Below are 16,441 nucleotides of genomic sequence, written 5' to 3'. Positions count from 1 at the left end.
ACGATTTTATTTCATTGTACAAATACGAGGAGAAAACATAACTTGCATAGGTCGGCACTCTTCATGAATATATTCTTCTGTTCACACTAAGTGGATATAAAACATAATTCGTACGTCACAGAACATCGATATCTCCCGTGTTAATATTAATTTAACTCTACAATATTAAAAAGAAGCTAAAAGGGTATACACTCATTTTTTGTAAGTGTCTAATTAGTATTATTATACTGGTAATTAATAACGGTAATAAAGACAAATATTACAAAATACTCATTTACAACAATTCACGTCTACATGATCTATAACACTTTCGGTTATTATTTATTAAGATATTATGAATTTGAGTCGCAAATTCACGATTTCATAATATCACATTGGCAAAATCAAACATCCGGTAAAGCTTGTCAGCTTGTCGCCCCATACCCCGGTGTCGTCATGACGACCAACAGCGACATGTACCATGTCACCTTTTGCCAATCGAACGGTAGCGGTCACCGACCCTTGCTCCATGTTACCACCCATGCCATTCGCGTACGCCGCCGCGACCTCCACGCCGTTTTTCATGATGATTGCGTGCATTTCCGCCCCTTTCCCTTGGAGGCTCATCACGGACGTAGAGAATATGTAAAGACCGCCCATTGGCGCCGTGAACGACCCGGAATTCGCGTCATATCCGCCGCCGATGTTGAGGCTGACGCTGTTGAAGAGTATTTGTTGACTCACGTGGCCGTGTTCAAGTGTACCGTCTAATGTCGCGTGGAAGGCGACTGTCTCGTCTTCGTAGATAAGGCGTTTCTTAATTGCTAAAATATAACAGATGTGGGTTTTTTTCGATGTTGACGGTTTGTTAGCTTAACGGCATAAACACAGAGTGGCAGGGAAAAGAAACAAATAATAATCTTACAAAGATTGAACAAATACATAAAGCTTTTTCAGCTTTTTATAGAATGCTTGTTTACGATTTCTTTAAATGAATGCAATTGGACTTTTTCAATTTAGTGTATATATTTTATAGCCAAGTTTTTAACAGTGTCCAGCAAATAAGATACGCTCTATTAACAGGGAATGAATGAAGTTAAATACAATTTTAATGGACATTTAAATTTTGTTTATTCTTATGTAGACCAGCTTCACCTTTATTTGAACTGTCAACTTTGTCTGATTTGGACGATGTAACCGTATGTTTGTTTGTATTTCGAAATACACGCCATTGATGCCAATCGTAGTCATATAATGGGCGTTTATGTTATTATTTTTTCACTGTAATTAATGGAGTAATATAATTTTATTTTGTTTATTTTCTGACCTGCCGGGTCCAGCAGCGTCGAAAGAGCCTTTGACTGCGCTTGCGCGGATTCCAGCTCGACTAGACGCTTTCTCTGAAACGCCAGCTCCGTCTCGTGAGCGCGCTCTTAAAAAAGATTGACAAAGTAGGTACATGTATATGAAAATTTGTGATCGCTAAATGTAGTATGGGTCTTTAAAAGTTTGTCTTGAGGTAATTGTTCGTCTTGTGCAAGCAGCGAATAAGAAACTATAGGAATTAAGTTATGCGTACCGTTCGCGAGTTTTCCTGTTGTCGACACTTGTTTCAGTAATATCGATACTTCATGCCAAAAAAAGCTTGTACAAACAGATTCAACTAAATCCTCATAAACATTCATAATAATCATTTGTTTCCGCCGCAACAAGTGTTTTCATGGGATGCATATTGATATTGCTGGCAATCAATACAAAACCGATCATAATAACCTTGCTTGTACTGAGTTCCTTTTATCGGCAACAGTGTTTCTACCATTTTGATTTGTTTCTGGGTACTCCGGTCAATCATATCATTTCATATAGAAAATGACAAAAGCTGTTATTTACTTACACGGTGCCAATTCGCATTTACACGTACATTAAGATTAACATCTGAAGCAAGGCAGTTTATTTGGCAATTGTTATATGCATTAAAATACGTTTGATATTTGGTATAACCCCATTCTAAGGCATTATGATAGTTGTCACATACCTCTTCCTTCCAATGCGTGCAGTCTCTCCAGCAATGCTGACATAGAGGAAGTATCGTCCGCATGAGCCACGCTCGTCACGCAAATTACCTGAGCGACTAGTACCAACAGGGTCCACATGATTATTAAAATGACCTTTACGATTGTGAATGCTTCGCTAAAAAGACGTGGTAATTTTCTTATCTTCTAACTAGTGTGAACTTATACCATGTAGTTATATATTGTAGAAGAAAGTGCGCTATCTCGAGAAGATGCGATAAGATTTAAATTTTATCGGACTCGTTACTTATTATTAAATGATATTTTAAATGCTTTTTGTGACCTTAGACCATATAGCCATACACCACATAGTGCCTTAAAGATATATTACTAAGGATAGTATTGATTTATGTTTGATTTGCATCAAGTTAATATACATACAGACACCATATGTTAACGTCAAACTAGACGAGAACAAGATGTCCCCCCATATATTTGACCTTTGACCTTGAAGTATGACCTTGACCTTTCACCACTGCAAATATGCAGCTCCATGAGATACACATGCATGCCAAATATGAAGTTGCTATTTCAATATTGCAAAAGTTATCGCAAATGTTAAAGTTTGACGCAAACAAACCAACGAACGAACAAAACAAACAAACAGACAGGGCAAACACAATATGTCCCCCAGTATAGAGTCGGGGACATAAAAATGCACCAAGTTAATTGCCAATTGCTTGTTTCGCTGATTAGTCATATATGTTAAAAATGGCTGACAGTGTGGACGTAAAAATATAGCCGGAGAACATTTTAGAATTTTAAAAGGTGGATATTGAACATAAAGTACACTGAAACTGTATATTATTGACAGTATATTAGACGTTGAGTGAATTAAAGGTATCGCATTTATGGATTGCATGTGATTTCATGTGAAATGTGGACTAATATAAACTATCCATTGTGAAAGTTTCAAATTTTTTCATCGAGCGGGAGTGCACGTGACATACGGATTTATAAAAATGGCTAACCTAAGCAGGCAAGATTTTATTGATAGTACACCTGAAAATAAACTATTGCACATGTTTGATGAGCTTAGGTACATAAGAAACGAGCAATCGAATTGTAGCAGAAATCTTATAGAGTTTCAAAAATCGCTAACACAGGTAGATCAGAAAATTGGACAGGTAATAAATGTGACAAATTCACAAACAGAGCTCTTGAGAGCAGTGGCGTATAAGTCGATAGACCTGGAGGCTCGTTCAAGACGAAACAATCTTATATTCAGAGGAATTACGGAAACCCGGGAGGAAGATTGTTTCGCGGTAATTGCTGACTTTCTAGAATCAAAATTGGACGTAAATTCGAGAGACGTGTACATGGCACGTGCACACAGACTAGGAAAGCGAGTCCAAGGTAAAAATTTCAACAAGAGGCCGATAATCGTAAATTTTAGAGACTATGGAGATATCAGCTATGTGATGAGCAAAGTAAGTCGGTTGAAAGACCATCCGGGTTATTCAGTTGACTATGACTACCCAAAAGTAGTTCAAAGTGCAAGATCTCGACTCTGGCCATTGTTAAGAAAACACCGTGCCGAATATCCAAGGTCAAAAGTATCTATTGTCTTCCCTGCCAAATTGATAGCAGATGGCCGGCTTATTCAGGACGAATTCCCCAATTGGAACTTTTACGTCGGTTACGACAGAATGACATATATAAATGTGATTGATCAAAATGAACAAGTGCAACAAACGCATGCTCAACAACAGGTTTCTACGAATGTCGTACCAGAACAGCGCGCTGAAATGAACACTTTGACTATAAACCCCCCTCCTGGTTTCCCACCTGGATACGCCCCGCTCATGATCGGACAACAAATTCCGGTCACTGATAATGTCGGACTAAATTACTATAACATTAAATCTGGATTTCAGCAAAATAACACATATATTCATGATATGGACTCTCCGTTAGCCAGCACTAATTAGATCTACAGTCCAGGATTATCAGTTGTGTCAAATGTAGAAAACACGGGTTTTGCGCAATTGTTAAATTTGCAAAGTGTCCAAGTGAGCGATGGTTCATTAAATAGAACGGACCAGACAGACAAAGTGGTGAACTCCGAATGTTTACAGGGGAGTCATTTCGGAGCGATGCCTTCCCTGCTAAAAGATACATTTGCACTATTAATACCCAATACTACCTCTGCGTCCGGTAGCATTAACACCCAGTCGCCGGTCGTTAGTGAGCAAAATCAGTGTAATATTTCTAAAAATAATACGCTTTCAAATGATCAGACATATGCTAAGGTGGTGACAGGTAGTGGCTCGCATGTATCCCGTACAAGAAACCGTACATCTCGGCGGACTTACTCCGCTAGTCCATATAGTCGAAATTTGACAGCGTTTAACCATGGGAATTTCCCAGTTTCTAAAAATAGAAACGAGACGAACATTGATGGGCAACAGAGTGAGCCGGAGGTCAAGAAGTAGGACGGAGAGGAGAAGATCAAAGTTCGATGCGCTTATATGAACATTAACGGATTATGTAGCAAAAGGACTGACAAATTGAAATAGGATTTTGTAAAGATATTATTCGATAACAATGATTGTATTTTATTTACAGAAACATGGACAGATGCTTTTTCAAATTTACTTGTAGATGGTTTCGAACATTACGTTTTGAATAGAAGATATTAAAAGCACAGCAAAACGAAATTCAGGCGGTATTATTGTTTATATAAGAAATAATCTAGTGTCAGATGATAGTTTCAGAGGCGTATTTAGGTGGGGGGCTAGGGGGCTAAAGCCCCCCCATATGACATACCATGAGGATCTAAAGTCACGAATTCTTCCTTAGGAATATATAAATCTTCCTAAGGAAGAATTAAATCTTCCTTAGGAAGATTGATATTTTCATTAGGAACAACGAAATCTTCCTAAGGAAGATATAAATCTTCCTAAGGAAGATATAAATCTTCCTTAGGAATATTTAATTGTTCCTTATGAAGAATTCGTGACTTTTGACCCTTTTAGCCGGGTCATCTTAATTCTTCCTGTGAATTTCGAATTCTTCCTTTAGAAGATTTAATTGTTCCTACAAATGTTATAGCCAATCAGGGCTATGCTTAAAATAACAACCAATCAAAATTCGCGTTACATTTCACGCGGGTTATTCAACATCTGACAGAAAACAACCGCCATCTTGAAACAGCGAAGTAACATGCATTGAGAGAACAAATATGTATAAATAACTATTAATAATAATATTTGTAACTCATTTTATATTTATACTGCAACATTTTGTCTCAATAAATATTGTCTATTTTGAACCAATATGTAAAGTTGTATACGTATATTATTTCACACAAGAATACATACTATGAAAATGTTTGAAGTTCGAAGTCACCTACCGGTACATGGAAATACATGTTTATTGTTATGGCTGTAAATAAGTATAATATGTACTATGCACATTCTGCTTGCACGGATCTTACATCTTTGTTAATCCTTTTCAGATTAATGTTTATAGTCTATTATTTCACACACGAATACATAATGTGAAAATGTTGGAAGTTCTAAGTCACCTACATGGAAATACATGTTTGTTGTTATTGTTGTAAATAAATATAATATGAACTATGCATATTTTGCTTGCACGGCACTAACATCTATGTTAATCCTTTTCAGATTAATGTTTGTAATATTATAATTTCATGTTCCTTTCACTTTTCACGCTATAATTATATTGTTGGCTATAAGTATGCATTCTGCTATTTTATGCCAGAATAAAGATATGTTATGTTATGTTATACAATAAACACCCGATGGCCGAAGAATGGGCCGAGAGAGTAAACAGCAGTAAATAGTAAGGTGTTATATTCGACAGTCGGATTTCAATAGTACTTACAAAAAGACAATAAGGCATATTAATGAAATAAAATAAGAAAATAAGTACAAGAAGGGCGAAATAGTAAGATGGTATGCTATTGAACATTAATTTCATATGGTTTATATATAAATGAAGAAAGATCGAAATTTAAACAGTGTTTAATTATCTCTGAATAAAATTGTATACCACTGAAAGAAAAAAAAATCATCCAATACTATAATAGTATCACAATTGTCTTTTAGGTTGCGATCAGTCAATCAACCATGGCCTATTTTTCCTGGGAAAGCTTAATATTAAACGGCAACTGTTTCGTGATAGTGTGTGTTTTATATATTAATCATGTTATTCTCTTTTTTTCGTATTTTTAACATTACTCCCATTTGAAATAGCTTCAAGACTACTATTACGCATTATTTTTTTATATTTTTTTTACGTTTAATATGAAACTGTTAATGTTATAATCAAAATGACACTCTGCACATACGACCCTCGTTCAGAGAAAACGGGGCTTAATGCATGTACTTAAAGTGTCATCCCAGTGTCGACACCGTCCGCCTTTGATTTTCTCTAAGAAGGGACTCATTTAAACGAAAAATATCATTCAAGCTGAAAGTGTCGTCCCTGATTAGGATGTACGGACTGCGCAGGCTTATCTGGTTGACACTTTACTCACATGCATTAAGCCAAGAAAGAGGCTCACCACATCAACATTTAACTCACCAACAGTGGCGCGAGTAAACTTCCTATCTGGGAACACAGATGGCAATCAGACTATATTAAACAAAATAGAGTCACTCAGAGGAGAAAATAATAATTCATAGAATATACAATTTAATTACAAATTTACATACATTTCACAAGTATGTGTAAATTACGTATGATATAGTGATTTTAAATCATTGCAAAAACAGAGAACGAATTGTATTGGTTAACTCAAAACTTCTCAAATTAAAGACGGTATGGTCTTGTAATAACAAGGTCTCAAAAAGTGACCCTTTTAGGGGTTCCCGTATATTCAGGTGTTGTTTGAACCCCTGTCATGTGCCTCTGCGATAGGCCAATACACAGGTCGGAATACACTGGTCGACCCCCGGTCCTGTCAGCAAAATAACCGGGACGGTAGAAAGGTGTTTAGTCGTAACAAGTTATATCATAATGCACAAAGATCCTGCACATACTGAGACTTATGTTATGTTTTAATATTAATGCAAGTGCGCAAAGTGACGTCCCAGATCAGCCGTGCAGTCCGCACAGGCTTATCAGGAACAACACAGTCTGCATTAACTTGATTTTTGCTAAGAAGAGGCTTCTTTTGAACAAACAATACCAAAAGAGCGGAAATTGTCGTCCCTGACGAGCCTGTGCGAACTGCACAGGCTAATATGGGACGAAACTCCACGCAAATGCATTAAGACCAGTTTTCCCAGAACGAGGCTTAATTTAATATAATAAAAAATAACTACGACAAAATAGCTATAAGTATATATAATTTTATGAATTTTATGTCGGAGTTCAATTTATAAACATTCATACTGTCTTGCGATACATTTAAAACGGCGATGGCTGCTATTTGCAAGCAAATTGGTATTCTAATTTTTACATCCGCCGTACTCACAATGCTAAATAATAATAATTATAATTATTGGTAGTAGTAGTAGTAATATTGTAAAAAAAAAAAAATTATAATAATAATAATAGTAAAATAATAATAAAATAATAATAAAATAATAATAAAATAATAATAAAGTAATAATAAAATAATAATGAAATAATTATTAAATGAAAATTAAATAATAATAAAATAATAATTAAAGAATAATTTAATTATAATTAAATAATAATTAAATACTTATTAAATAGTAATTAATAATAATTAAAATTAGAATTAATAATAATTAAATAATAATTAAATAATAATTAAAGAATAATTGAATACAAATTAAATAAATTCCTAATAATAATAAAATCATAATTAAATAATAATTAAATAATAATTAAATAATAATTAAATAATAATTAAATAATAATTAAATAATAATTAAATAATAATTAAATAATAATTAAATAATAATTAAATAATAATAAATAATTAAATAATAATTAAATAATAATTAAATCCTAATTAAATAATAATTAAATGAAAAATAAATTATAATCAAATAATAATTAAATATAATTAAATTATAATTAAATACTAATTAAAAAATAATTAAATAATAATTTAATTATAATTAAATGATTATTGAACAGCAATAAAAATAATAATAATAATTATGCGTTTCCTACTTTCGGTTTTAAAAGCTTTACCGTTTGAAAAAAAAATTACTTGCTAACTATTTAATTTTATATTATATAAATTATTTTATCTATGCCAATAAGAAATTAAAAAATAATCGCGTTCGTCGAAGTGGACGAATACGTTACCTACTTTCGGTTTTAAAAGCGGTATCGTTTGAAAAACAATAAATTACTTGCTAACTAGGCTATTGATTTACAGTCGAAATTGACCAGTCGCCAAATTATCGATCGCTCCGCCCACACAGTCACGTGGTCTAGTGATTAGAAAACTCCGACAAGCAGATCGCAATTATAGCGGATTACGTGAGGGAAATTCTATATTTGTAATGATGTATTATGCTCTTTTCTATAAAATAAATTATTAAAGCCGCACACTAAACTAAACTGCTTTGTAAAACGTTAATACAATCATAAAAAACTTTAGAGAGAAATGGCGTAATCAAAATAAATGAGTTAACGGCAGACTGACTATCAGAAACGTTTCTTATACATATTATATAGGGAGGTGATGAAAAATCCGTTGTAAAAATGAGCATTTATTTCATATTGATTTTGAACTTGTATTCAACCGTCTGACAGTGAACCCGGTGGCTATTCATATATAATTTTGAAAATATTTTTATTAAATTCAAATGACATATCCATATCATGATGGGTTTTTTGTTTATTAAAAATGTTTAGATCTTTGTTTTATTGTGTTATTTTTAAAAAGACACCGATTTTTTTTATTTAGATATAAATTAAATTTTGATTGTAACCATAATTTAATACAGGCCTGATTTCGTGGTTTCATTAACAGATAGTCTAATATGCATTTTATTACATTTATGTTTAATGCGAACCTATCACTATCAAAAAATGAAATGTTGGTATTACGGTGCTGTTCACGAACATTCGAATTGAATACATTTAGCATACTATGCATTTGCTTATTTATAACAAGATGGCCCTTATATGGTAATTGCAATTTTCACATTTCTCCCCGTATCAATATATGTTGTATTAGAAATGTTGTTGTTGTAATATAAGCCGTACATTTTATACTTGAAGTCGCTTTAAGCTGGCTAAGCCGCGTTGAAATCACCTTTTTGTTGTTTTTACTTTAGTTAAAACAATATTTAAGTTAACAATTTATGATGATTTCCCTTGTTTATGATCCACAGAAAATAAATATATAATTGGAAATCATTTAAGTAATTAAATAGTTTTCTTTTCTTGTGTACAGTACCTAACAATGCCTTAATGTTCCTTCATTCTGAGATCCACGCAACATACTGTTATTTATTAATCATCGACAATTACGCTGAGATTAATAAGCACGTGTGGCAATTATTATGTTGCCCAAACTGCTTAATAATATTGTGCATCAAACGGTATAACACGTTTTATAGAACACACACCTGGTGTTGTTAAACTATTTATTGTGTTTGTTTTCTCAATACTCGTTCATATGTTCAAGAAATAAAGATAAAATAATAACCTTTTATTAAGTATGTATAGCACCTACAATTTTGAATAATGATCGATCAGTAATGATCATGCATTTGATATAAAATCTGTGTAAACTCTTAAAAATTACGTCCATTCCATATGTTCAACACGCTTTGTTTGTCGGACAAAATGACGGCCAGATAAGCGTTGCTGAGGGGTGTGTGAAAAATCGATATCTGATTGGCTGATCGACAAAATGTGGGCGGAGTTGGCGACTGGTCAATTGAAAACAGCGGTCAGTCAAGGGAAATGGTAATGTAACGACTCGCCCCCTTAACGACTCGCCCCACTTTTTATAACGACTCGCCCCACATGTATAACGACTCGCCCCACATATATAACGACTCGCCCTATCAAAATAAAATGTTATATTATATATGGTAATATAAATGAAATCAATTCATAATATGAATTTAAGGTTCGGCATTGTTTGATAACCATCGTTCAGCGGTTTTTTGCCTTATACCTGACCTTAATGACGTCTATTGCAGGCATATTCTGAAAAGTAATAATTTTTATTTTATGATTTTTTTACATCTTTGTTCAGTGACAATATTATCATAAAGCAAGACTATTGGGTATCGGTACATTTGTCTCATGTCATACTTTCCTTTATATTTATAAAAAGAAGCAAAGGCTAAGATCATATCGACAATTAAAGATTCCCAGGTTAAATTACTCAAGAATTTAGGGATTATCGTTATAAAGAGACCGATGAATTAACAACATAATTGACAGGTACATTACCGCGGGCGGGTGATGACAATCAACAATACATGTGTCATAATCGCGAAAGCGTGAATACCTTGCTTCGTGGTAAAGATATTTTCATATATACGGGTATTGAAAGGTAAGAAAAATGAAAAAAGGTCTTTGCCGAAATTTATTTTTTGCAGAAATTTTACGGACACAATTCATCTGTAAGATAATTTTTTATTTATAATTTTAAAATTACCATTATAATCTTAAATCTACCTATTTATTACCTGTTGATCTGAATACACAACACACGTTTTAAAAATCTTTTTTCATACTATAAAAATGCGTATCAGTCCTTTTGGGTTTTTCACACAAACTTTACTTTAAAATGCTAATCAAATGGCGTTTCTTTTAAATTTTGGTGTGAACAATTAGCGCGGAAAGTTTTCAATGGTTGCAAATAAACATTTAACGCTAATTAAATGGCGGTTCTTTTAATTTGTAGGTGTGAACAATTACCGCGGAAAATTTGCAATGGTTTCAAATAAACAAGAAACCATTTGTGATAAATCAATTAATTCCACGATTTGTTTAATTACTTAAATGGTTATAACTTAAATTGAGTAATACGTGCCACTGCGGAGTTTAGTATTTAAAGATGTATACATTATTATAGTATACCATTATTTTAAATTGATAATTCGACTAACACCATGCCTGCGCTTTGCACTCTGTATTTGCAGCGCAGCTGCTGGACTTGTGTTCAGCCATGTACGGACCTGTGCAAATAGTTGTTGTTGTTTGTGTAAATAGTGTTTAAATTTGTTATGAATAAAACGTTTGAATAAAATCATTTTCATAAATTCAATGTTGATAATATTAAGATATAATTATATTGATTACCCGGTACTGATGTATGACTGTCTTTTTGTAAATTTTTCTTATTATATCAATGTATTGATATTATTATACACACTGCGTAACTTTCTTTTTATTTATAAGTTGTTGTTGTTGTTGTTGTTGTATATAAGTACATAAGTATCTAATAAACCATCAACACAAAAAAGTTTTTCTTATATATTTCTCTTTCTATTCATCTGTACTGTTTACATTTAACATAGATGCTAAAAATGTAACAATAAAAATGATGGGACGAGTCGTTATATATTATATACGCAAAAACATTGTTATGTTACTGTGGTAACGCATAATATTAATTGCAAGAGTTGATAAAATTCCAGGTGTAGAAATCTTGAACATATCATGCAGGATGCGATACAGTATTCCAGTTTCTGTTGAAAGTTCCTGAAAAAGGTGACAGTTAAAGTAAAGCATTTTAACAAATTTCATCAAACTTCTAATTTGCCAAATCTTAAGATATTTTTTCAATACCCCACCAGTTTTTACCGACTTAAAACACAATAAAATCGAAATTAAATAAAAATCCTACCATATAAGTAATGATGGGTCGAGTCGTTATCTATGTGGGGCGAGTCGTTATACATGTGGGGCGAGTCGTTATAAAAGTGGGGCGAGTCGTTATAAAAAGTGGGGCGAGTCGTTATGGGGCGAGTCGTTAAGGGGGCGAGTCGTTAGTAAACCAGGGAAATGACCAAAGTGACCGTTGTAGACAGGTGGCCGTTGTTTTAAGATGACTACTTTATAGATCGTTGGTCAGTTGGTAGTATTGCTTGGTCGTTACCCCACCCAGTCGTTTCGTTTCGTAAACATAGCTAATTTAAAAAAGGCTTATTGCCGATAAATAAGTATCACATAAATTATTTATAGTGAATACTACAACTTAATATCTTATAAATTGATTTAAATTCATACCTATTCTTAAACGTATGAGTTTATAAACGATAATAATGTTGTTTACTCATGCATCTCTTTAATTCGGTTAATCCGACATTTCGTATTATGTTCATTGGAAGATATTTTTACCTAACGGTTGGAATGTGTCAATGACGTCACGTCCGCAAAAGTAATAGCGTATCGCTGTTATAAACCGAAAGTACGGCATAACGATATCGTTCTCATGTAAAAGAATCCAAAAGTTTTTAACAGACGTTTTACGTGACAAAATGTCATCTTCCATAATTGCTGTAAGTTTGTTACAAAGTAGCAATTCGATACCCGTTGTGCCACAATAAACGATCACTAATCCTTTTATCACCTTCTTTTAATAACACACGCTAGATAAGTGTTGTTATTCACATCTTATCAGCGATAAAGATCTATTGATTTTGTCACGCGCTATTACTATGACATTATGACTGGGCCGCTAATTGTTACCAATACACATTGTTATTGTAACTTGCACATTCAATCAGAAATTTAATCGTCGCTAAGTCGTTATCATTTATGAGAACATTTCCCAATAAAATTAACGGATAATCCTCGTGCCGTCATAGTTCATACACATGAAAATGTACTGATAATAGAAAGCAATTATCAAATAATCAAAGGCAGTTACCGCAATTGTGAAACACAATGCCCCCTATTGTGCTTTGAAGCCATATATTTGACCTTTGACCTAGAAGGATGATGTTGACCTTGACCTTTCATCACTCAAAATGTGCAGGTCCATGAGATACACATGCATGCTAAATATCAAGTTGCTATCTTCAATATTGCAATATTGAATATTGGTTCATTCCATTATAATAATACAACATAGCACTTGTTTTACTACTAGTCGACTCATTATGATATCCCGTCATTTGTTTCCTTGAACAAGCCACATCATAATTGGGAAAACCAACACATATATCCGGAACAGTCACATGCAAACAGTCGTAGGGCGGGCGTCGATTCACGTCATCTGTTTGAAAGACGAGTGCGCAAACCACTGTAAAAACATCTCAACGCAACCTATCAAAATAAAGAGATGAGACGTAGAGATTTCGAACGAATTCACGATTGACTATTGTTTTGATGTGATCATTATGATTGCGTTCATAGATATTAGAATCATCTTGTACGAGTATAGGTTCCCGTTCGTTTCTAACTCTATGCGCTCTTTTACGGCAGTTGCTACGATTTATTTTCATGTTTTAACGATTGTATTCGTGATTTGAGCTATATCTTCGAGCTGCGAATGATATTAACACAGTCTGATTGACTTTCAACTTTATTTTTTCTGGTCATCGCAATGTTTATCAACTGTTACAGGTTGCATTTCTTTCATAAGAGCGACCGCGATCACCGAGATATCGAAGAACGACAAGATACGATGTGTCGCTCTTTGTTAAGATGCAATACGATCTTATGCGACATGATATATGAGCTCGATGGACAATTGAGTCGCGTTCTCTGAAAACTAGGCTTAATATATGTGCGTTAAGTGTCGCCCCAGATAAGCCTGCACAGAACGAGAACGAGGCTCATTTTATCGAAGTTGATCGTGCTGATCATAACCAATTTTGAGCCATTCAATCATTTTCTGCAATTCATACGATTAACAGGATTGTAGTCAAGATTTGATACGATCTGATAGTATGATTGCGATTATTTCTCGAAAAAGCTCTATTAATGTTCTTTAATAATGTACTGAAGTGTCAAATGAATATGTTTATGTTATTGAAAGTTGTGTTTTTTGCGGATATTCCGTAAATAACGTTTCTTTATCATGATGTTGTTTGAAATTTAAAATTGTATAGGAATTTTTAACACTTTCGGTAAAGAATGAAAGAGTAAATAGAATCTCCAAATTTAAGGACGAGATTTAGATATGATGTTAGGATCGCTCTGGGAAAACGGGGCTTAATGCATGTGCGTAGTGTCCGCACAGGTTAATCAGGTAGGACACTTTCCGCTTTTTTTTTAACTTCGTTTAAAGGAAGTTTTTTTAAACACATATTCAGTCAAGTCGGAAAGTGTCTTAACTGATTAGCCTGTGCGGACTGCACAGGCTAACCAGAGACGTCACTTTACGCCAATCCATTAAGCAGAGCGATTTTCAAATTCATTCGCCTTGAGATTTTTCTTTCTTAACGATCGTGCCCACATCATCCGAAGATAAAGTTGGGAGGGGCCAGCAACCCTCGGTGTTCGGAAGAAACACCCTCCGGAAAAAAACACCCTTCCCTAAAAACAGCATCGCATGAAGGGAAAGTTTCATAATTGTTACGATTGCTAGTTATGTATTTTGGTTTTGATTCATTTATATTTAACACAAATGCAATTCTCATACATAAATGTGAAACAAAATTTAACGAAACAGGCTAATGTGCGGACTGCAAAGGCTAATCTGGGACGACACTTTACGCACATGCATTTTGCCCTGTTTTCTCAGAACACGACACATTTGTTTTCTTGATTGTACATTTGCGGTTTTTATTGCATTGGTCATTTGATCAAGTGATTGACATGATTGAGTTTACGTTTTATTACACATTTAATTTAAAGCATCGTTATTGTAAAACAGAAGGCGTACGAAGATGTCAAAACGTATTTATTTTTATTTATTATTTATTTGGAGATTTAACTTATAAACAATTTCACTCTCTACATCTGCCTTCATGTGGTCCTGCAGTTATATATATTATTCGCAGTATTAAATTGTTTATTTATGTCTAATTTAGTAATGAAGACTATACGCATAGCAAACACTTATTTAATCGTGAACCCTACATTATTCAAAAGCGTCAAACGGAATATTATATTCGTCAATGCATTAAAGTTCATTTTACGGTATGACATGTAAATTGTATGTTCAATTTTCATTCAAAACTGAATGTAGATTAGATTTTCATAAAGCAAATTGTATCGTAGCTTCAAGGTCTCAAACTTAACGAAAGCCGATATAACGCCGGATAATGGTTTTTCATGAATATCGCCCAGCATTTAATTTGCCAAATATACAGAGTTGAATTTCAATATAGTCGTCTACTTAAACTACTTAACAGTAAAATGTACGTAACGGTTGAACAACACTTACCGTTAAAGGGACTTGTTCACAGATTTTGGCATGTTTTGAAGTTTGTCATTTTACGCTTTAAATTGATAAATATAAACATCAGAACTAAAGAGCTTGAATTGCCATTTCATAAATCGAAAAAAAGAAGGATAGTGTTAAAGGGAAATATGGATCGAATCACGAATAAAAAGAAACGTGTTGTAAAAAAACATTGACAATTTCGGTCTTTACCAGTTTAGAATTTACGGAACCGCCTGATTTTCCCTCGTGAACGATCGTCATTGCTCGACAGGGAATGAGATTACTATGTGCATTTATGACTGAAGTTATGAATACCCGAAAAATCATACTGGTTTGTGGTTAGTGTATGCGAAAAACGCAGAACTATGAAAGAATGGAAACGTGTTGTACGTTATGTTTTCTTTTATATGCCACATGATTGTTTATTTTTCCTATAAGAGGTTTGTAATTTATATTCGTCGGAAAGAAATTTTAGGCATTTTAATAGACCGAATCCTTTATTGGGACTAAGCAAACAGAACTTTATTTTTCTGAGAGAAGCAAAATTTCTTCTTTGCGTCATTTTGAACAACTTAAATACTGAACATGAAGCATTCACAGTACAATTGCATTTTAACGACCCTGTTATGCTACTAACTGACACCACCTTTGTGTATTTAAAACACATTATATCGATTGAATGGAGGACAGGGACGTCGTTTATCTTATCGCATTGACATTCATGTCACTGAAATCAACGTTTAAATAGGAAAAGCCCAATAATAGCTCTATTTGCCTTATCCTCTTTAGAATTTTGCCATTTAATTGGTTTGGCTGCTTCGATCCTTGGAGTTTATCAATTTATTTTACCAAGTTTAGTGGAAATAACAAACTTCAAATTATTCTCTGGTCCAATAATAAAGTTTGAACCCTATATACCACACATAAAAAACGTTCAATAGCACAAACATAAATTTTACCTCCCCAGTGAATTAATCTACGTCAAAATTGTCTCGATCAAATAACCACATGCGTGGGTATTCAAATATGTTCATTATCTACAATTGATAAACTATCAATAGGATATTTCAGAATAGTTCGGACAGAGGTTACCAATATTAACTGACATTTTAAATTAAATATCAAC

At 33.5% G+C, this 16,441-nt stretch overlaps 1 protein-coding gene across 3 annotated transcripts in view; it reads right to left on the bottom strand.

The window, feature by feature from the left end:
- Window positions 1-291: 291 nt before the first annotated feature.
- Window positions 292-16,441, bottom strand: part of LOC127837854 (complement C1q-like protein 4) — a 56,814-nt gene continuing 40,664 nt past the window's right edge. The window contains exons 2-4 of one of the 3 annotated variants that reach the window (XM_052365271.1): window positions 2,015-2,102; window positions 1,307-1,411; window positions 292-803 (exon numbers count right to left, since the gene is read on the bottom strand). In XM_052365271.1, the coding sequence (XP_052221231.1) occupies window positions 370-803; window positions 1,307-1,411; window positions 2,015-2,102 (627 nt within the window). In that variant the 3' untranslated portion in view covers window positions 292-369. Of the gene's footprint in view, window positions 804-1,306; window positions 1,412-2,014; window positions 2,135-16,441 lie in introns of all 3 variants that reach the window. The other 2 variants (XM_052365268.1, XM_052365272.1) reach the window with 2 other exon arrangements.

This window comes from Dreissena polymorpha, chromosome 7 (genome assembly GCF_020536995.1).
Source record: "Dreissena polymorpha isolate Duluth1 chromosome 7, UMN_Dpol_1.0, whole genome shotgun sequence".
Lineage (NCBI taxonomy): Eukaryota > Metazoa > Mollusca > Bivalvia > Myida > Dreissenidae > Dreissena > Dreissena polymorpha.
Note: the sequence above shows the minus strand (reverse complement) of the source record. Positions and strands in the feature narration are given on the sequence as shown.